General features: G+C 33.8%; 1 protein-coding gene across 1 annotated transcript; it reads right to left on the bottom strand.

The window, feature by feature from the left end:
* Positions 1-485: 485 nt before the first annotated feature.
* LOC113404878 (regulator of chromosome condensation) lies at positions 486-9463 on the bottom strand. The gene is made up of 14 exons (XM_026645940.2): positions 9346-9463; positions 8970-9065; positions 7056-7167; positions 6538-6625; positions 5738-5917; positions 5174-5305; positions 4948-5044; positions 4729-4863; positions 4415-4574; positions 3985-4106; positions 3734-3876; positions 3147-3338; positions 1123-1192; positions 486-974 (listed from the first exon to the last, which is right to left on the bottom strand). The coding sequence occupies exons 2-14, from the start codon at positions 9058-9060 to the stop codon at positions 727-729; spliced, it is 1770 nt and encodes a 589-aa protein (XP_026501725.1). The 5' UTR covers positions 9061-9065; positions 9346-9463; the 3' UTR covers positions 486-726.
* Positions 9464-23950: the final 14487 nt, after the last annotated feature.

Below are 23950 nucleotides of genomic sequence, written 5' to 3'. Positions count from 1 at the left end.
TTAAAATTATAATAAATAATGCACTATACCCTGTTTTAACCGACTACATACAGATAACAATATACATAATCTGCTTAAGCTTTCATTAAATATTAGTATTTCTCCATTCTAAATATTACGATATAATACTTATATTAAAAACGAAAATATGGACTCCGTTATTATATCTATAAAATTCCCAGATTATATCATTGAAAATGAACAATGTCATCCGTCCATGAAATATAATCGTCAAATCGCTGTTGATTACGTTCTGTGACTACGTCTCAGCGACCGTGGTTTTACAACCAAAACTTAATATTTATAACAATCACTTTGATATACACATTTTGACTGTAATATTAGATAATCGTCAGTCAATTTTAGAACTTGGATAATAAAAATTTGAAACAGTTTCGTATGATGAAGTAAAAAATTCAAGTAGACTTGCTTTTTTTTATATATATATATATATATGAAGCCATAAATAATAATATGGAAACAATACTACATTAGCAGTTGTATGTAGGCACAAGTAACATGATATACAGTTGAAATAAGGCTAAGTTTCTGTTAATTTTGTGCAATTTCCACTGATTCAAGTCTTACTTATGATCATTTTGCAAAATAACAGCAAAACGATCGACCGCTTGTACATACGAAACCATTCCAAACGTACGATCGCAACGTCCAAGTTCAACCACGGTCCCGCATTGAATTAAAATAAACAAAAAGTGTAAGCTAGCATCACGCGTCGGCTCCGTTGAGTGCGGCGGGCGCTTCGCTGGCGGCCTGGGGCTGCGCGGCGGGCTGCGGTGCGGCGGCCGGGGGCTGCACCGGCGTCTCTACTTTCACGTCGGCGTCCTTGTCGCTCTCCGTGTCCTGGCTGGACGTGTCCATGGTATCCGCTTTGGAGTCTTTCTCGGATTCCGTGTGTTCAGTGTCTTTTTGTTCGTCCGTCAGTTTGTCATCTTTGTCGTTTTCCTGTGCTTTGTCTGAAAGATGATGATTGTTTTATATTATTTATATTTCGAACAGACATCAGCTACTTAACAAAAACGGGGTGTGTGTGCTAATGGTAAAATTTTGTAAATTTCGCGCGGATAAAGCCGCAGATTCAGCTAGTATATGTATAAGTCATACCAGTGTCATCAACTTCCATTGCCGTATCGGTTTCTGTGTCTGTTTCTTTTTTCTCGTTTCCGTTCACCTTCTAGAAAATAAATGATGATTAAAATTCATTTCAATTTTAATATTATATTATCTAACTAACGTACAACACGGGACGAAACAAATACCTACTAACATTAGTCTGTTTGCACTAATTTTTAGTTTTCATTACTTTTATATTACAAAACAAATTACATATTTATATTCAAAACATAATTGTACACTTAAAGTAATACATACATGTTATACCAAAAATAATTGATTATCAATTAAAATATTTAATTTTTTATATCATAATTTACTTGTGACACAGTTATATTTCCTTTCTATAATAAAACTAAAAAAAAAATGCACAAAAACAGACACACATATATCTAAACAACGACCGCTAAAACTTGAATCGAAAATTATATTATTTAAAACCTTCACCAATATTCTAAGCACTAATTAAAAGTTGTATAATTACCCTATTCCAATGGCAGAAATCAAAATAAACAACTACGATCTTGAAATAACAAGACATTATTGGACATGATCAGGGTAACCGTTTGACTTTATTTTGTATTATGTTTAACAGAAAAAAAAAAACAAATAGTTTTAAAATCAATTTTAGTTACTCTCTTTAAGTATAACACTATACTCTCTTGAAGTATAAAAAATATATATTAAAAAAGTCTTTTACGGATCCGGTTACGGAGCTCCATAACATCTGTGATTTAGATCCAATATACTCTATGGTTGTTACTGAACTTTGGAAAAGCAATCAGATTAATTTTAAGTAGACTTGGAAGTCTTGTATTACAAATACAGATTTATTAATCAAGAACTGTTTGCAGTGCATAACGACGACCTCCGTGGTCGAGTAGTGTGTACACCGGTTTTCATGGGTGCGCCACTCCGAGGTCTCGGGTTCGATTCCAGGCCGAGTCGATGTAGAAAAAGTTCATTAGTTTTCTATGTTGTCTTGGGTCTGAGTGTTTGTGGTACCGTCGTTACATCTGATTTTCCATAACACAAGTGCTTTAGCTACTTACATTCGGATCAGAGTAATGTATGTGAAATTGTCCAATATTTATTATTTATTTATATAATATAGCAGAGCTATTAGAAAATAGCATGCAACATGTACGTCTAATAGTTTTCACTTAAACTTACTCCTTTTGGTATTGGAATAGGTTAATTTTCAACTCATAACATATATTACTACTATATAAATACTTTTTATTATATATTGGTAGTATTCTACAATTATTCAATAATCTACGCCGTCTGTAAAAACGTAAATATAGAAAAATAAATTAAACCTAATTCCGACGAGTCTTTTTGCCGCTTCTTGAAGCGCTTGAAGTCGTTGGTTTTGTTGTTTTCTTTTTTTTCGCCTAGCGATATTTATATTTGTATTGTTAATATATTTTTTTATCAATTAATGTATATTTATTTGAAGCTTTGTAATATTTTTATATACTATTGGTACTTTAAATATATTATTGTGCGTGTGCCAATCACACTGTATTACTAATGTTTCAATAGGAAGCCGATGAGTAGATGGAACACAACAGGCTTGATAGAACACATTCATTGAAAGGAAATATTGACAAATTTAATAGAAAATTTAGCTGTAAATATTGAAATAATAAATAGAGAAGTTCTAGAAAATGTATGGCTAAGAAACCATAAGGAATAAGCCTTAGGAGGGTATATATACATACATCAGACATAAAATAAGCTCAAGGATTCTTGAATAGTCTAAAACTAGAAAACCATAATAACACAGTTGCAGTGTGTGTGCATCAACAGAGCAAGGGCACACGCTGCATCGGTCTTTCCTATAAATTACTAATTCCTAACTCTGATAAACTACTAAAACGATATTTTAGCCAAAATGTCCAAAACTCGAATCAGCAGTTTAGCTACTAGATCGAACAAGCATTTCGTAATTATATTATACACAGGCAGGGAAAAAGCATCGAGTTTTGGTTTAAAAACTGATAATTTACTTCTGGTTTATCATCAGCTCGATCGACGTCAGCTGGCTGTGCACTCGACGTAGAGGATATCTCTTCATCCTGTTCTTGTTTTTTCGGCCGTTTCGTCGGCCGCTTCTTCTCCTCTTCTACGGGCTCGACCGTCTCCTCTTCCGTTTCCATCTCGGGGGCCGGTGACGCCTCCTTTTGGGCTGTAGGGTCCTCCTGTAATGTATAAAGATGATTTTAAATTATAGATTAATTATTTCTTAACCAATTATAACATTAAACTATCAAGTTGTATTGCAATATGTAATGATAAAGTTTTCCTGACTATCAATCAATCTCAAGGGAGCCAGTCTGTGCAAAATCCGACACGATCGGAGAGTTCAAGCCCAGGACTTAATGGCTTTACGTGGCCTTCGACCTGGGGTTTGAACCCAGGACCTCGGGATCTGGGGCCGCATATCTAGCCACTAGACCAACGAGTCATATTGTATATAAGTATATACACCGGAACGGTAATTGCACCGATTCAAGCGAAGTACGATTCGAATCGGTGCTCTCGCGGTGTTCGCAATGATCACTTTTCGCTGTCCGTGTAAGGTAAGGCGGGGTACCACGAGCAGCACGGCGTGCTGGCCGCCGGCCGCCACGCGCAGCGCGGGCCGCGGCTGCAGCGCGCGCGCGGGCTCGGCGCAGTCGGCGCGCGCGCCCGTGCCCAGCTGCCCCTCGCTGCCCATGCCCCACGCGTACGCCTCGCCTGCGACAGACACGGGCACTCACTTATTGACGCGTTTCACTGACGACATTCGTTATTGAATATACAACTTTAGCGGCGACCTCGGCCTCGCAAGCGGCGGGCACTGACCTGTGTCCGTGACCGCGAACGAGCTGCACGTGCCGGCTGCGATACTGACGCACTTCTTATTTTGCAACTTGGGTATGGGCTCGAGTGATTCCGCGTCGCCCGGTCTGTCGCCTAACCCGAGTCTGAAACATAGTTGTGACTATAATTAGTACGTGTATTTCGCTACCTGCAAAGACAAACGTGTCTCTGCTTTGCATTAGTGCCGGGAATTAAGTGTAAGTTGGGTAAAACAAATAAGATATTATTTAGGTATGTCCCAAGTGTAATTTTTAACTACTTAGCAAGGCGTTTTTTTTTCCTGATTATCAAATTTATTCTCTAGGAATTCCAAGTCCTTAGCTCTGGTTTTGCTTTTAAGTTCAATCACGCGATCCAGCGCCAGCGAGTGGTGATGAGTCGGAGAGCGTGTGTGGTGTGGTGTGGAGCTCACCGTCCGTAGTCGCAGCGTCCCACGGCGTGTGCGGCGCCCGCCTCGTCCAGCGCCAGCGAGTGGTGCTGGCCGATGGCGACGCAGGTCCAGACTCGCTCGTCGAAGGCGTCGCACTCCTTCGGGGAGAAAAGCGCCGTCCTGCGCTTCTCGCCTGTTATGCCTGAAACGAGAGAACGTCGAATATATTGATTTCATTAGGTCAATTAAATGGCGTATTTTTATTCTTAATCGGGCCCAGTCCTATAAATAATATTTCTCTACCAGCATCTTTAAATAAAAAATATGTACCGTAACAACACGTCGGGAGTACTGACCGAGCTGTCCGTAGTTGTTGAGTCCCCAGGCCAGCATGCGGCCGGCGGGCTGCAGCGCGAAGCTGGCGTGGTGGCCGGCCCACACGGCGGCGGCGCCCCCGCGCAGCGACACGCGCGCCGGGCTCAGCAGCGCGCCTGCGCACGGCGGCACGCGTTACGGTCAGACATGCCAAATGTTCCATCGTTATTTCTACATACTACAGAGCCCATTGTACTCACTGAATCCCTGCCTGGCATCTCTGGTTGCAGATCTCTGTGACAATCTGCCGAGCTGTCCCTGCTCTCCACAGCCCATTGTGTACACTGACCCTGACGTCTGTGTGGATAATAAAAAGTTTACGATACATATGAATTAAAAAATATATAAGCTTACAAAGAAGATATTAACTATCAGACTATAGATTACTTCACTCCATTATAATAATGAAATGCTAATATAACTCACTGATAAAATAACAAGATGGTCTCCTCCCGATGCAACTGCCACCGCCTGCTCACCAATGTCTACTTTGACTGGTTCTTTGCAAGCTTTGCCTTCCCTTCCACGGACGACTAATCCCATACTCCCATGGGAATCCTGTAAAAACATGGACATGAGTGTAACATTTACTCTTTAATATATTATTATAACAGAACAAATCAAAGTTTCACTAAAAAAACAGGTGGTGAGTATTCTGATGATACATTATTATTTTAAGGCATAGATGTGGGCACTGAATAAAAAATTTAAAAAAAAAAAGAAAATAAAAACTTTCTTAATATTGTGGTGGGCTGATGAATAAGGCGTCTGATGTAAATGGTGATCGATGCTCATAGACTGTAGTGACTGTAGTACTGTAGTGCACAAGTTTTATATCCAATGGAATGACAATCAGAGAAGTCACCAGTAAAAATATAAACTATGCTTGTATTTATTCAATATTATAAAAATATGTGGTTTGTAAATCATGCACATATTTTAAAGAACTGTTCGGTCATAGACAAAATAATGTCAGAACTTTGTACTTACCCTGAAAGCTCCCCAAGCGTAAACATCTCCATTATCTAGTAGGGCTGCTGAATGAGAGTCACCCGCACTAATGACTACAGCAGGTAACGGTAGATCTACTGATTTAGGTGTGCCCTCATCTTTCTCGTTGGATGTTGGTCTGCCCAAAGCCCCTTCATCGTTGCAGCCAAACGTCCAAACCTACATTATAATATATAAGACATGAAAAAAATATTGTAGAGACTTAGTCATTTTCTTTGTTAAATCTAGTTTTGCACATACATGATAATTACCCAAGCACATAGTTTACATAATGAATACTAGTTTTTCTTTATTTTATAGATAAAAAAGTATTACATTGTAATTTTTATGGCTCGGTTTTGTACATAAAATGTCTATTTTAAATACAAGACAAAAACAAAAATTAGTTATCATTTATTTTTAAAGAATAGCAGTAATACTGAGCAATGTTTTAACAATAATAAAATACTACTGATATTCTCAAATTCATCATCGATTAACTATACACACAGTACGAGCAAAGGATTCTGAATCAATCCAGTGCGACTTTGACAGCACCACTGTTATTATAGTGGCTAGCATTGCAGTTGGAAAGGAATGCCACATATACAGGCTAACAGTATGACGAAGGATAAAATACATGAAATAAATAAGTATGTTAAGAGTGGTTCTGTCCATAGCTTACTGTTCAAAATGATTCTCAAACTACTGAGTGATCCTTATACGATTAGGCTATTGGTTGTCACCGAGAGATATAGAATAATAAATATGTTTTGAAAAAAAAAAAATCCATAAATTACCTTTCCGTCGCTGTCTAGCGCCACTGTGTGCATGCCCCCCGCGTGCACGTCCACAATCTTGTTACCCAGTGACGACACTTGCTTAAATCTAAAAAATAATCACTTTACAACACATGTTTGGATATCAATCTCTTTATACGAGATCTGAAACATATGTTCTTAACGTTTTAGAGGTTTAGGGACTTATTATTTACAAGGCAGTCGGTTATTTTAGAAGTCTTCATGTGGGGTCATTTTTTATCTAAATGTTTTGTTGGTAAACAAAAATGTTTTCGTAATATTTTATTTGCTTTGCTGCTATACGTGCTGATTCTTACATTCATACACAAATAACTTTCTTAGTATTTGGGTTTTATCTAAAATCACAGATCGTTTGTAGTCAGATCAGCTTAAGGTGTTATATGATATTTAAAATAATTTCTTAATTAGTTAATTTAAATCAACATAAGACGCAGCTAATTTTATTTTTATGACTTGGATTTGGCGTATTTCTTATCAATAATAATTTTATAACTTACTTAGTTGTCTCAATGACATCTTCACCCAATCCCAATTGTCCGACATCACCCTGACCACAGGTTAACACACAACCTCTCTTTTTGGGCGCAGATGGTATCTCCAACTGGATAGCTATATGGAATAGAAATAATTTATATGAATATGTGGTTTAATACTTCTTTATAAATAAAAAAATTTTAAGATACTATTGTACTGTGTATATATACCAAAGGTCATTCAATTTTTAAAAGTTATTGATAAAGTATTTGAATTTTATATAAATCCATATTATCTAATTATACTTTAAAATATTGGTACAGTTTTTGAACGTTACGAATAACTATAGAGAACTTAAATTTGAATATCAAATATTATAATTTCAGTATGATAAATATTTGTACAGAAACAGTGCATTCTTGTAAGCTTTTCCACCAAAGAGATTACAAAACATATATAAAATAACTCTAATCTGAGCACTGTTGTATTTATAAGCATTTGCACATTATTAGGAAATTCGTTCAACAAGTTAACTTTGTGTACAAATTGTTAAAATAAATAATGGACTGATCTCAGACCAAAAACTAAACAAGATATACTTAGTACGTAAATACATTATTTTGAAGTTTAACTGTTAAGCAAAGAAGTAATTTTGCTTAATTATATTTAGTAGATATGTCTTATTGAAGTTTCCAATTATTTATTGAATCTGTTATTTATATACCATACTGTTCAATATCCTAAGCACCACGACAGAAGTTACTATGGCTAGTGTTCTTATTAATTAAAAGATTTAATTGCCATACCATAGTGCATTCTAGTAAAATCTAAGGTTATGATAATTAGAGAACCATTACGTCTTATAGTAAATTACTAAATAGATCTATAATCAATTGTCTAGTGCTACAACTACTCTGGCTATAATACTAGTTGTTGTGTCCAGATAGTCCAAATATAATGTAACAAATACCAATAAGCTTTAATTATTATAAAGTATAAAACTATTGAAAAGTTTTTAAAAATATATATATATTAAACATTAATACACCTTTGGCACATTTTTGCACCAAAAAAGTAATCATTGTGCAATCTCTGCTAACATTTATAATTTGTAGAGTAGTTATTTTTGTTGTTTATCTGTGTACATTTAGATTTGTATACAAATATTCTATGATGACTCTTTAAAAGTGGTATAATTTATTATACTCTTGTTTATTTTACGATAGTATACTATCATTAATAAATGTGATATCAGTTGATATTAACTATCTTGTAACTTATCAAATAGTTTTTTTTTTTGTAACAATTGGTATTACTCAGTATCTTCAGTAAAATATTTTAATTTAATTAAAAAAAAAAATGTGTGAATGTGTGATTTATGTTTAATTAATACATCATTATTATTTCATTAATTGACGAAAAAGTTTCGTTAGATATTATCAATCGTGTTTATATGTGACCTTGCATAACATAACTCTATATTACAAATTTACTATGAATAATCTTAATCATAATTTGTTATTTAACACAATAAATATTGTATATTATGTTTTCTGAATAAATTATTTATATGAAATAATGAATAGCGTCAAATCAAGGTCAATGTCGTAAATATACCGCTAATATTGAAACAAAATAGAATGGCGAATACAACTCTGTGCCGATAATTCGTCTAACCTCAAAAGATTCCATTAATAACAAGCTTACGTAACTTTGTCGTAGCATATCCTAATCGGAACAATAATTAACCTCATTATTTGTTTAAAATGAAAGCGGTGACACTTATTATACCACCATATACGAGTAAAACGAAAAAGGCGCCAATTATAATTGAATAATAATGCACTACATTTCCCGCCATCATGGTTTGACAGGTCATTGACGTCGGATAGAAATGTAAAGAAAACAACTGCTCTAACATCACATTAAGAACTGACCTCCACGTTTTTTCTTATTTTTCGGTCCTGCTGGTGCCGGAGTAGCAGAAGACTTTGACGCTGTCCGTTTAACGCCTCGCGCCGCCGGCATTTTATCTGCAATATTGCAAAGGACGCGTCAGTAAACACAGAGAGCGCGGCAAACGATTGTTGGCCGATGGCTTCGTACTGATGACGTTTTCACTGCTTTTTTAATTGCATTAGGGTTTTGATTTTATTATGCCTACTACTGCACTAATAAAAAGTCTACGGCCTCATAGAATTATGCAAAGCACAGATAGGTTATATTATGCATTGTATAGCACTACACTGAGAACAAACAACGCATCCATATCGCGCACGAAAATGTTGTAGGGTAATAGAAAAAAATACTTACTGTTTTATTATGTAACGGTATAGTAATCCAAATTATTAACAATTAATTGAAATCACTAAAGAATATGAGATGACGTATTATTTCAACAGAGTACAAATCCCGTGCATCTCCTCCGCTCGCTTGCTTGGCCTATTCACCACAGAATACAGATAAGAATAAATTATAGACGAAAATGAAGAGTGATGTCATCGGCCCTACAGATTATAAACTTGTTTATGGCACGCTTCTTACATATTTGTAACGTTATTAAATATTTGAAATATAATTAATTATATGTATTCATAATGACAAAAACATAAAATAATAATTTAATAATTAATAATAATTTTTAAAAATTTCCGTAATTTTAATAAAGTTAAGAAAGCTGTAAGTTGTCGCCCGATATAAAAGTTTATTTATTTTGATTTTTTTTTTATTATTTAATATTTTATTTGTCATTGATTATAACATTTTAACGGTGAGTCGCTCATAATTGATATATATATATATTTTAATTCTAACAGTTATTAAGTCTAAGTATCATATCCCGATGCATGAATCATGTATTCACAGATACAAAAATAATACTAAATAAAAATGGTAAATCCTACGTAAAATTATCTTAATTTTTAATAGTCATTATGCTGATATAATTTTGATGTTATTATTAAACATAGTAAAATTTTATTATTGTTTGATGTGCGGTACATGTGATAAGAACTTTACAATCCTAAAATTAATTTAAAATAAAAACTCGAACACAGTGTCACCTATTGGATTTGAATGTTATGAATTTGAATCGGTCCATGAATTATTAACCATAGCGTCATCTATCGGGCCTTAGCATAACTATGAACTAATGTTCGAGAAAAAAAATACAATTTGAGCTGCTAGCCTGCTACTGTGGCTGCAGATCTAAACAGAGAGCCTATGTCTCAAAACTTTGATAAATAGGCCATCATAATCGTAATAAGCTGAAATGAGGATTGACACCATATAATTAATCACTTCTTATTTCAAGCAAAATAGTCAATCGGTCTAGGACAGAAGCTAGTCTCATAAACCAGAAATGATGAACTGGTAACTGAAATTACCAAAGAGAAACAACTCCGGTAATGAGGCAACCCATACCAAAACAGGCTTCGGCCAATCAGGAGCCCAAACAGTCAAACAAGAAAATTGTTGCGTTACCACAATGGATGAAATCATTTAAAACTTGGTGGTAGCGCTTTGTGCAAGACCGTCTGGGTAGGTACCGCCCACTCATCAGATATTCTACCGCCCCACAGCAGTACTCAATATTGTAGTGTTCTGATTTGAAGGATGAGTGAGCCAGTGTAACTATAGGCACAAAGGACATAACATCTTAATTCTCAAGGTTGGTGGCGCATTGGCGATGTAAGGAATTATTAATATTTCTTACAACGCCATTGTCTATGGGTGTTGGTGACCATTTACCATCAGGTGGCCCATTTCCTCATCCGCCAATCAATACCATAAAATGAAATAAATAAGTTACACGATCATTAACTGACGACTTAATGACCAAGGACCTCTAGAAATTTGAAGTAAATAAAAAAATATGTTTTTATTTTGTTCGTGTGTTTTGTTTAATATAACTATTTTTACTTCTGTTATATGTTCTGAATAAATAAAAAAAATCAAGAACTAGGCTACAATATAGATATTATATGACTGTATTAATATCATTGTTATGAGCATGCCGTGTACACATGCTTAGGAATGTAATTTCTCAAAATTGTGTACCTACCTAAGCGCGTAATTTTGATGTATGTCTGATTGTATTCTGTTTGTGCGGCTATGAATAAATAAATAAATCTTAGAGAGCCGAGACGAAGTAATTGTTAGAACAAGTCATCTTCAGCGAATTTGATTTTTCACGTGTTTAATTTGCCCGGCGATGAAGAAAAACATCGCGAAGGAGCCTTCACCTGTCAGTTGGAGAAAAAAAGACCACATCCTCACAACAAACCTCATTGGAGCAGCGAATTCCACAATATCTTCCATTTCTTCTCCAAAAAAAGAGATTAGGTCTTAGTTCAACAATGGACATCAACAGGCTACAAGCTAATCAAATCAAATCAAAATATACTTTATTTAAGTAGGCTTTTACGAGCACTTTTGAATCATCATTTAACAAACTATTTAAAGTAATACTTAACTTCTATAGGAATTGACGTCTTCCGAACTTTGTAGTAGGTATCTCAATTATTAGACATTAGTTATGAAACTAGTATACCCAATGCAAGCGCGACGTAAACATGTTTAATATAATGTTATTTTTAGTCAATTATGATGAACATAAACTGCGTAATCATTTCATGTGCATTCTAAATCGAGTATGTTTCTATTTATATGGTAATTCATGTAATTTTGGCAATTTATTGGAATATCTATACCATCGCGTACCAAGCACGATTTAATGGGGGAATTAAATTGGTACACTAGGTTTTGAATGTGACATATATTATACAGGGTGTTCAAACTTTTTAGCATTAAGGTCGGACTGGGCCTTTTATTTTAGACTATTGTCCAAAAGGTAGAGTAGTCTTTTAAGTAAGTTTCTTTACTCCACCTTAACTTTTAAATGCCTGAACAGATTCTGATGTATCGTTTACAGTTAGAATCCTTACATAATTCCAAATAACAGTAGGTATAAATTAATTAATTCATTCAGAACAATAATTTTGTATGGTAAAAATTGTTATGTTCTATGAGAAAAGACCGACATATTATTGCTTTCCATGATTAGTTATTAAAGACCTTAGGTATAATGTATCAGGTAATTTTCGCTTGGAATTTCGGTACGAGAGAATACTTTTCTTACATATTCAATGTTAAAAATAAAACTAGATGATAAATGTCTTGGATTAAGATTTCGTATTTTCTAAAGAAGCTTGGAGTTACGAGTTCTTCTACGTGTCAACTTACGATGTTTACTTTTAATTAGTAAAATATACGACATGATACAGATACAGGGGTTAATTCTACTAACGAATTGTCACTTTATCGCAATCGAATCGAATAGTCATCGTTGGCGTTCAGTCCTTTTCTTATTCGACTAACTATTCGACTTATTCTGTTGCTGAATTCTAGCTACCTATTCTGTTACCACTGGTTCGGAATGAGTCGAAATATAATCGTGTCATAATCGATAGAAATATGTAGAATTGGCGGGCAAGTTCGATTATGCTGAGTTGAATTTTGTGACGAATAGTCGAATGTGGATCGGAATATAATCGGGGACGTGATGCAACCGTTATATGTTAATATACAAGTATATATTTTTAATTTTTTTTAAAGCGTAATTTAATAAGTTTCTTCATTAACTTTTAGTGGGATGAATTGCAATTGTGTAGGTACATATGTGCATACTAGCTTCCCGCACCGGCTTTGCATGGTTAGAATAAATATCTACATAAAGAAATATAAGTAATGCATATGACTCGACATGATTTTCTCCAACAGCTTCAACAATCATCATCATAGTTCAGCCAATTTACATCTAAATATGAGTTGGTGAAAACCGTATAAAAATACGTTCGGTAGTTTTTGAGTTTATTGCGTTCAGAAATACAGACAGTAATACATTTAAACAGATAGACATTTAAACAGGTTGGACTGTAAAAAATTACTTATTAGTCAAAAAAATCTAAGCAACAGCCCGGAGTTTGAAAATTGGCAGTGAGTATACTGCCGTGCCTCGGGAAACACGTAAAGCCGATGGAGCACTTGAATTTTCAGTCGTGTCGGATTTGACGACTCATCGGATTATGAGAGTGAGGAGAGAGTCCACCTGTGTTTGCGCACATACTGGTGTGCTGTAATATGCCTTGCGGAATTGAATAGTCTTTATTGCGATTGGCCAGAAAATCAGTCAATAGAATTTATTTAATTATTAAAAACAACACTTACTTAAAAACTTCTTCAAATAATAATATCATACAAAAAAAAAATTACAAAGAAATACGCAAATACGTAACAATAAAACAAATTAACAGACTTATACTCATTAGCGATGTTAAAGATATTTACGTTAGGGTGTGGGAGAGGCTGGCCGTACAACGCCCCGCCTACCTCGAAAGCCTCCTTCTATTGCCGTCTCACTCGCTCTCGTACGATATACAAAATATATGTATAAGTAATTGTTGATAATGTTTTAATCTAAAGAAAATAATCTCATATTGGTAATTTCATACAGAGATGAAGAAGTAGAATTTTTTAGTCTCCTAAAAAATCGTAACAAAACCAAAATGTACTTTATTCAAGTAGGCTTTTACAATATTGAATCTTCATTTTACAAAACTATATTAAAAGCTCCACGCTTTTTTTCATTAACAAATATCTTGTTAAATAGCCTGTTAATATTGGGTAAAGGATCTCCCTTTTCAGGAAAACGTTACAAGACGTGGATCTTGTCTTGATTCATTAGCAGCCTGTAAATTTCCCACTGCTAGGCTAAGGCGTCCTCTCCCTTTGAGGAGAAGGTTTGGAGCATATTCGAACATGCTGCTCCAATGCGGGTTGGTGGAAGACACATGTTATTTCCTCACGATGTTTTCCTTCACCGCCGAGCACGAGATGAATTATAAACACAAATTAAGCACATGAAGATTCAGTGGTGCCTGCCTGGGTTTGAACCCGAAATCATCGGTTAAGATGCACGCGTTCTAGTCACTGGGCCTTCTCGGCGCTTGTTTTGACTCGCATCAGCTTTATTTCGTTGTGCTACGTTCGATAAAGTATATATAGATACATATAGTTTTGTTGGAGTTTTTATTTTGTGTTATAATTTCCACCATTGTTAAGTTTGGTAGTATGATTTCCCTGTTGATTTCCATGTTTTTATTTCTAGGCAGTCAATCAACATATTTGGACTGCAGTTTTGGTTTGTTTTATTCTTGTTATGAGTTAGTTTTCTTTCTTAGGTTGCTGTTTTGATCTTAGTGGAATTTTGGATTGCAGTCTGCATTGCAGGCTGGTGTGGACGGTAGTCTAACAGGCTGTCCATGACCATGTTATCTCTGTTATGGGTAACCAATCTAAGCTTATATATAGTCCAAAATCTTGGACTAAAAGGAGGTTATTTTTTATTAGGTTTTTTACCTTAAGACTCTATCATTCATGAATCCAATTGAAAAATATCTATTTGGGAGGTTATCCTTGTCATTTAGTCTATTTTAATTTGGTGAATTTTAAGGTTATCGATAAAATTTTACTTTCAAATAAGATTGACAGAGAAGCGAGTTAACTTAAGCGAGTTAAAATAAAATATAAAAACAATGTTAATGAACCTGACTATCTTTTATCTATCTCGTTATATTGATATATTTAAATGATAAAATGTCAAATGGGCAGAAATTATTGTACAGACAAAGATTAGAGTATCATAATTGTAAGGCTATTGTTGTCCGATGCTGGACTTAGGTCTGTTGGGTCTCTCCAAAGATACGACAAAGTTCCCAGTTTAACCAGTTGCGTTCTACCTTTAGATCAGAGGTCTACAAGGCAGGAGCTTCATTTGCCGACCTGGTGTCGCCAGTTTAAGAATCGTCTGCTCCAATGTCAGTAATTCCGGTATAAAATTGATTTTATAGTAAAATCAGATAAAACATTTTATAAGTAACCGTCAGTATTTATTCTAATTATTTTATAAATACAATAAGTATCATCAAGTATAGCTTAAAAATCGTATCCTTATCGGCAGGTACAAAATTTAAAAAAAAAGAAGCAAAACAAAAGAGGTCGTTTAACTGTCTATAAAATAAACTGTTGATCGTTTTCTCGCGTCGCCGTGACAGTTTGAGCGGATTCCAGGAATTCCTCCATCTTGTACAATGTTGTCACACTTTATGGCGACCACCTGTTAGGACCTTACCACACTGTAATATAACCCGTTTATGATTTTTTCAACCTTTCATAGCTTAATTTATATTTATGTGAATAAGCAAATTTAAAACATTTAATCAAAAATTTTATTTGATTTTTATGTATGTTTAGATAAAAATACTAAAGACCCATTTGCTCGTCCACCAATCATTGTTATAAAATAATATATAATAGAAAGGCGGTTCTGCTAATGGCCACCTAAAAGTAAATACCAGTCACCACAGTACCAGCTATAAGAAATATTCACCATTATTTGCATCAGCAAACTTGGAAACTAAGATGTTATGGCGCTTGAGCCTGTAGTTATACTGGCTCACGAAACCTTTAAACCGGAATTAACAAATATCAAGTATTGCTGTTTAGCGGTACAATTTATGATGAGTTAATTAGTAATATAAATTGGACATTTAAATACACAAATTAAGTTTTGTATTTACAGCATAAAACAGAATAACTAAAAGTTAGGTATATTGTCGTATACATATACACCGATAAAGATTTTTTATGAAAAATATTCAGTGTTTACAGTTGCATAAATTTAATCGATTATTTTATCGAGCGCCACGTCAGGTGTGGCTGGACCCTAGACGCTTTCCACAGCATATTTATCGATTTCTCTCACGAAATGTGTGAATTCAAGAAAGTATTGCAACTGGAGCTGTCATTTTGCTATTTATTACCAAATTATTTTAATATATATTATTGAAGTACATTTTAATAGCTTTAATAACGGGTCTAATTTGTTCAACGTTCGAGTGAAACAAAAAGCAATTTTTTCTGTCTATCAAAATAAAATAAAAACCATTAATCGGGTAATGTAAAATAAAGAATAAAGAAATAAGCAACCTAAGGTTTAACGAAAATAGCTTAAGTACGTGATATAGATCCTATCTCGTGGCATTTTTTTACCCTTTCTAGTTTGGTACTATTAGCCGAGTTTGATGCATTTTCTTAATTTTAGTTTGCCTACCTTAAACGTAATTTGTTAAAAACATTGGCAAGCGAAACATTTCTTTTAGCATAAACTTTACACCGCACTGCAATTACAACGAGACACCGCACCTGCACGTCAAAAAATACTAAACAATACATTTGGTTGTATACAAAGATAAAAACTCGTAAGTTCTTCACAATGTGGACTATATAATAGTAATCTATGACTTTAAAATGTCTTTCGTACCATATAAGAATACTTGTCATGTTATTTAACTATACTCTTATTATAAATGCTAAAGTAACTCTGTCTGTCTGTTACTCTTTCATATATATGAACTGAATTTCATGAAAATTTGTATGGAGTAATCTTAAGCTGCAAGGAATGACATGTGCTTATTTAAGCCTAACGACCAACCCCTAAAACAAAAGCGAAGCCGCCCGCGCTGGCGACAATTAAAGAAATAAACTATTATTCCTGGTAACTTCTAGTTCGATTTCAACACAAACGTCAGTTTTATTCTATCAAAGCCAGATTTACTAATCTGACTAAACCATCGGCTGCCCTCAACCAATGACCATTCGTATTTAAAAGAAATGAAGGTAAGCAATAAAAAAAAAATTGGTTATTAAATTTTTTGAATTTAGAACTCGAATAAAAATCTAGTAAAATGTTTAAAAACTTTCTCGCTACTCCACAGATCCTCAGCCCTACCGCGACGTAACGTGATACAGTTCTACATCACAGTACCACCCGCGACCCCACCTAGCGATACGACTCGTGGTGATTAAAATCACACCAGAATTAAACAAATTTAATATTCAAAACAATTTTTAAGATTTCATTTACGAATATGAATATTATTTACGTTTGGAGATTGTGTAAAAAAAAAAACTAGTCCAAGTAGGTATCACTGCTGGATTAAATCCTCCTTTTCTTTTTGAGAAGAAGGTTCGGAAATTCGGAATTTATTCCATTTTACTGATTGTATCTGTAATTTAAATTATATTTGTCAATTATAATATGTTGCTATCCTTTACTTTGTGCAAGCCCGTCTGGGCAGACCCCACCTACTCATCCTTTATTCTACCGCCAAACAGCAATGCTTGGTATTGTTGCGTTCCGGTTTGAAGAGTGAGTGAGCCAGTGTAACTACAGGTACACGGGCCAAGATAAGGTGCATTGGAGTTGTAAGAAATGGTTAATTTCTTACAGCACCGATGTCTATAGGCGGTGGTGACCACTTACCATCACGTATACCATTCTCTCGTCCGCCTATCAATTTCATAAAAAATGTATAGTCTACAGTAGGACTTCTACATTTAGTTTAACCTTTTTAATGGCGATTCTAATGTGGTTGTGTAAGCCTACTTAGTTAGCATATTTTGTTTTTAATTTGCAAGAAAATTATTCGATATATATTATTTTTTATTAATTTATTACGTAACACAAAAACAAGAAAAATACGAAGATGGTAAAATTTAATAACATTCTCATTTAGGTATAACTTCCAATTTCTAGGACAAATATATTCTTGTGACAAATAAACCGGAATTTAACGTATATTTTTATGTCATGACGTCATATAATCCACAGATAAACCTTAGCTTTAATTATTCTACATATGTTTTCTAATAGCCCAGCTATATTGTGCATTGGAAATAGTTCATGATTAATAAATATTTATTTATAATACATATTATTCCATTTAACTACTTAAACAAGTACCGACATTTTTTTATAAATTGGAATAAAAACAGAACGCATACCTATAATATCATAAATTATTCAAGCCGTCCACTGATGCCGTGTCTTGTGGTTGAAATAGTCTACAAGTAGATATAACGGAAATGTATGTATTTTTTTTGCAAACTGTACTCTTTAAGTGTTCATAGACGGAGTCATTGACATTGATATTGATCATATAATTTTAAGATATTCTAATTGTCGTGTGGCTTCGAATAAATAGAATAGACTCATCCTTTGTCTACCTGTGGATTCTTAAGAAACCATCCACCAGAAATCAACAGATGTATCTAATCACGAGGTGAATTATTAATATTGTAAATTTTACACATGAAGCTACCAGTAGTTTTGACCTGGAAATCAACCCGTCATTCGACTATCGATTATTAATTAAATAATTTTAAAACAATTTAAAAACATAGTATTCTCTGAATTTTTTAACTGTGCCGTTTCATAAATTCAAATCATTTATAAAAATTACATTGGTAAAGAAGGCATATTATTCGATACAAGATTATACAGATGATAAAAAAGCGTGGAGTCAATGCTTGTTGAATTCCAGGCAGGATATATTACATACATATATTTAACTAACATGACTGTATTTTTAGACGTTGAAAAAGAGTAACTACTGAGTTTCTTGCCGGTTCTTCTCGGTAGAATCTACATTCCGAACCGGTGGTAGCTTTACTTAATATAGTTTGTTAAATGATGATTCAAAAGTGCTTGTAAAAGCCTACTTGAGGAAAGTATATTTTGATTTAGATTTTTTTGATTTCTCTAAAAAGTATAAAGTTATAAGATTACAGTTAAAAACATTTAGTTTGATATATTTTAAATGCGGATCATGCAAGTTATTAAACAATGTAAAGTTAGAATCAAACGGTTGCTTTTTGGTTCATTTCGCTCTGTCATTCATGTTCCCAAGGTTGGTGGTACATTGGCGATTGAAACGGAAGGTGGTCCAGGACAGTGAAAGAATTGTTGTATTGTTATAAATAAATATTTATTAAGCCGGCAGAGTAACCTCCTTGCTCAAGTTTAATAATAATTATAATCGTTCATTGTAAATACATCGCTATTTGTACTAAATTCAAATAATAATTATTGTTGGTAGACGGTAGATGTAATATCATATCACGAAATTAAATAACATAGAATCAAAATTTATAATCAACTTAACTTAAATGAAATAAATATAAGGTTCTAAATATAAATACTAAATTGTATACGCGTTGAACGTAGAGATGTTTTTTACATGATGTAAGGAATGGTTAATATTTCTTACATGATAAAAAAAATAAAATAAAAATATATAAATACGCTTACAAATTAGTAAAATATTTAACAATGTTGCGTATTGGCATTCGGCACAGAAATTAATATACTCGAGTTAACGTTGAGAAAGTTGTGGAGAAAATTTAAATAATAGTAAAAAAAACCTCAAACGTATTGTAGTGGCTATCATGGTATATCAACAATGGATTTTTAAAGCATTACAACGTTCTGTCGACTTCGAATACGCCCTTCAAACGTCAAGAGGGGTGATACTATTAATAACGATTGTTGAGTTGTTTTTATAATATCTTACGTCTGAATGACTAGTAGCAAAAACTTGAATTTATATATTAACTAGCTCCCCGTCTCGACTTCACACGAGTGGAATCAGGGGTCTACATAAAACGTTTCGTAATACTTACATATAAATTTATTGCTTTACGCGAGGCACGCTAGTAAGTCCAGTCGGCGTGATTTTACTGCTATCCACAATATCGATACATAATAAACATAATCAGCCTGTAAATTTCCCACTGCTGGGCTAAGGCCTCCTCTCCCGTTGAGAAGAAGGTATGGAGCATATTCCACCACGCTGCTCCAATGCGGGTTGGTGGAATACACATGTGGCAGAATTTCGTTGAAATTAGACACATGCAGGTTTCCTCACGATGTTTTCCTTCACCGCCGAGCACGAGATGAATTATAAACAAATTAAGCACATGTAAATTCAGTGGTGCCTGCCTGGGTTTGAACCCGAAATCATCGGTTAAGATGCACGCGTTCTAACCACTGGGCCATCTCGGCTCTCACAATATCTATATCTATATATCAATATATTTATATAAAACCTTATGATTTATACACCTAAACCTTCCAATTATTATTAATCGATCCGTCCGTTATTGAGCACTGTGAATAAAAAATACGCTGGCTGAACCCTACGAGATAGATCAAAATAATGTACTACAGTATTGTACATCTCAAAAAAAAAAATACGAAAGAGATCACATTGTTATGTAATAAATAGGTAACAATAATAAATAAAATGAATAGATAACATTTAAAATTAATAACAATATGGAGTTCAGATTACTACTGATTCTCTGTTGATTAATTCTCCCGAAAAAACCGTTAAGGCACTCGTGTACTGTCTTTGTAATCAGGGATAGAGTAGTATAAATTAAGATGTCAGATGTATTGCATCTAGAAATATCTTCAAAGCGTAAGCGTATCTTTTAACTTTTCTTTGTCATTGTTTTGTATCTGGATAAAAAAAATCAGGCTTATACTGATAATGCACTGCCGACCATGGTATGATAATCCATAAGTAAGATCCCTATGGTGTATATAACGTTACATTGTCTTAGTCATATACATTGAGTACATCATTTCATACAGGGCCGGACCATGAGTTTAGGGCGCCCTGGGCTAACACTACTTAGGGGCCCACCTAAGACATATCTGAACGTAGACTTGAATTAAATTAATTGAATGGGTTTGATTAATTGCAGGACTAGTAGGGCTGCAAACCATACGATCTGTTTAATTTAATAAAGTTATAGATTATTTCGCATTAGCGTCTATTTTTGACTTTGACTTGACTTAGCTGAGGCCTCCTTGAATCCACGGGCTCCTGGGCTGAAGCCCAAATTAACTTTACAAGTAAAGCAAGCAAATTTGCATAAATTACATGATATTACTTTTTTAATTAAATATATATTTCAGTATAACATATTATTAGGCTATTTAAGTACATTTAGGTCAATTTTGTAAGTCACCAGTATCTATCACCAGTTCTGTCACTTCATACCTACTTTACTAGCTATCTGTCCTGACTTCGTCCGAGCAAAACGCTTACAGTTTTCTTATTTCCCGTTAAAGTTTCTTAGCGGATGCTTAATTAACATAATCATAACATTGTATAAAATAAAGTCGCTTACTGCTGTCTATCCCTATATATGTTTAGATCTTTGAAATTACACATCGGATTTTGATGCGTTTTTTTTAATTGTTTCAAGAGGAAGGTATAATACATGCACAATATAATTTTAAAGGTTTCTAACGTGATGTCGTAAATAATCACATTTTTTGCGCTTACATTGCAAACGCTGGCTGAACCCTACGAGATAGATCAAAATAATGTACTACAGTATTGTACATCTTAAAAAGATCTTTAAAAAAGTCCAAGATGGTCTATCTCTTAGAGATATGTACATCTTGTTAAGACATTTTGTAGTATTTTTTTTTAGCAACAGCATTGCACCCGTGCGAACCCGGGGCGGGTCGCTATTACGTTATAAAATACACTTATGTTTCAAAGTGTAGCGTTCTAAACGCAGTATTTATTTTGTATTTTGTACGTACGTTTATGGTCAGTCAGGACCAACGATTTTATTAATCAAAATCCAAATATTCTTTACTTAAGTAGGCTAAGAGCACTTTCTAATAGTCTTGTTACAGTGTTGAATTAAATTTTTTTTTTTTTTTTCTTTTCCGTGGTCCAATCTATTTGGGATCGGCGTAGCATGTGTTTCTATTATTCGTCATCTGACCGTTCACATCCACAAATCTCTCCTCACAAACTCCAACCTTCTTCTTAGGTCGTCTTCTTCCCCTCCCACTGTCTACGCTCGTGCGATAAACGCTTTGCGTATAAATTAACAAAATGTTACTCTACTTTTATAATAAAACTTACTCCCGTAACGAAACGTACACAGAGTGATAACGTTTATCGGGATAAGTGTAACTTTTTATACGTCCTTCAAGTACAATTATCTATGCAATTTAAATCTATTCAATGAGGCTCCCTTTCAAGGGCTCGTCTTTTATGTCGTTACGAAGCACATTGTCGACACGAGATTATGATAAATTAATGGTCTCTCCCCTCGCTGTTGACTCGTAAGCACTTGAATTATGGTCGCATGGATTTACACTTATGTTATAACGTTAATTGCAAAGAGTTTTTTTGGTCGATTAGTTTGAATATCTTTAATATTTTCTTAGATATTTTTGTCTCTTGTATCGTTGTGTTCCGGTTTGATGAGTGAGTAAGCTTGTGAAGTTCAGGCACAGGAGACATTACCTCACAGTTACCAAGGTTGGTGGTGAAATTATGCAAGGTATGGCTAAAATATCTTGCAGTGTCTATGGGCGTCCATAATATATTTAATGTTTTCTTGTTAAGCGTACATTTCGTTTTCTTTATTAATAAATAATTGCACTCGTGCAAAACCACGGAGCGCTTGTAATAGAATAGTCCGTTATTAAAATCCGTTGCGGATAATCGTTTAACATACATAGACAAAAAAACTGTTATGCGTCGAAAATACTCTTTCTTTTTTAAAGTTCATAAATACGTAGTTCAGTCATATTATTATATCTATTACGCGTATGTTACTTTTATTCAGGATATGTCAGTGTATATGAATTTAATTTGAAATAATTATTTATTGAACGTATTTAATAACTTTTGAGTTTTTTACCGGTTTCTTAAGTAGAAGCGTGTAATTTTCTCCGAATCATTAGTCGTTACCTGGAAGGTACAAAACTTCTACTCTTTATAAGTTTGGATGTTAAAGGTAATCTACGGAACTACAGACGGGGTTTCAATAAATTACATCAATAATAAAAAGATCGTTCGCGCTATATGTTATCACGTTAAAGTAAAATAAGTTTCAATTTTAAGATTTAAAAAGGTTCGAGTTAATGGGAATACAATGTCTAAAGATCGCCTTATAGGTAGGTAGATATATATTTAAAAGCTTTTTATAAATGTCGTAGATATTAAAAATCAGAAGCGAAGAAAATTCCATTTTACGGTTAATTTAAAAATTAAAAATTTATTGTAATTTAAACTACAGACACGATCATGTCTGCTAGGATTTGCTAGTAAAATATATTTTGATTTATAAATATTTAAATAGATTAGTACTAACATGTTATTAAAACATAATCCCTTGCAGCGGTTAATTTAAAAAAAAAACACATCTGTCAATCGTATCTACAGATAATAAAAACAGCAATGACAATGGCTAAACATTTTATCTAGCTTTAAAATCTTATTGTGAATGTATTGCCGTATAAAGAGTACTTGACTGAAAGAAAAAAATGGTTGAGACGGGTTCTGTATAACTATTTTCATTTTGAATTTCTTTTTACTCAACACCCCGCCCTTACTTTTTAGAGAAATAATTCACAAATTATTTAAACTTATATAAGTTCAGCTTCAGAACAAACGAATTAATAAGATATAATAAATCAATACATATAAATGTACACTTCATTTTATTAATAATGCAAAGACATTAAAACAATTATTATTACTGTCATAAATCCTTAAGATTAAGATGCTCTAGTTTTAAAAAAAATAATAATAATCGAGACTCAAGCGTGCAACCCTACAGCCAAGTATACTTTTACTGTGCCAGTTTTCTTAGTATTTCTGCGTTTAATTTAATATAACTTGTACGAAATGTAAACAAGTTTAAAATTATGGAAATAGACAAAACATCCGAAGTATTATATTTTCACATCTGATATTATTGTATTGGTCGATATTTTACACCCGTTTTTAAGCACACCAGAAACTGTACTAAACTTTTTTTTAAAGTTATTGTTAACATTTTATATTTTTTGAAAAGTAGGTAAGGCATTTAGCGGTTATTTCTTTATTTTAACACTATTTGGCGTCTACGACTTCGCTCGTAATTCAGGGCTTAGTCGTTAGGTGTTTGGCATAAAAAGTAGTCTATGACCTAT

This window comes from Vanessa tameamea, chromosome 27 (assembly GCF_037043105.1).
Source record: "Vanessa tameamea isolate UH-Manoa-2023 chromosome 27, ilVanTame1 primary haplotype, whole genome shotgun sequence".
Classification (NCBI taxonomy): Eukaryota; Metazoa; Arthropoda; class Insecta; order Lepidoptera; family Nymphalidae; genus Vanessa; species Vanessa tameamea.
This window is presented reverse-complemented; position numbering and strand designations above follow the sequence as displayed.

Coding starts and splice junctions, on each gene's coding strand:
- LOC113404878 (XM_026645940.2), bottom strand. CDS start 9,060: ATGCCGGCGGCGCGAGGCGTTAAACGGACAGCGTCAAAGTCTTCTGCT. Junction 1,193..3,146: donor GAGCTGATGATAAACCAGAA/GTAAATTATCAG, acceptor TTTATTTTCTAG/AAGGTGAACGGAAACGAGAA. Junction 975..1,122: donor AATGGAAGTTGATGACACTG/GTATGACTTATA, acceptor ATCATCTTTCAG/ACAAAGCACAGGAAAACGAC.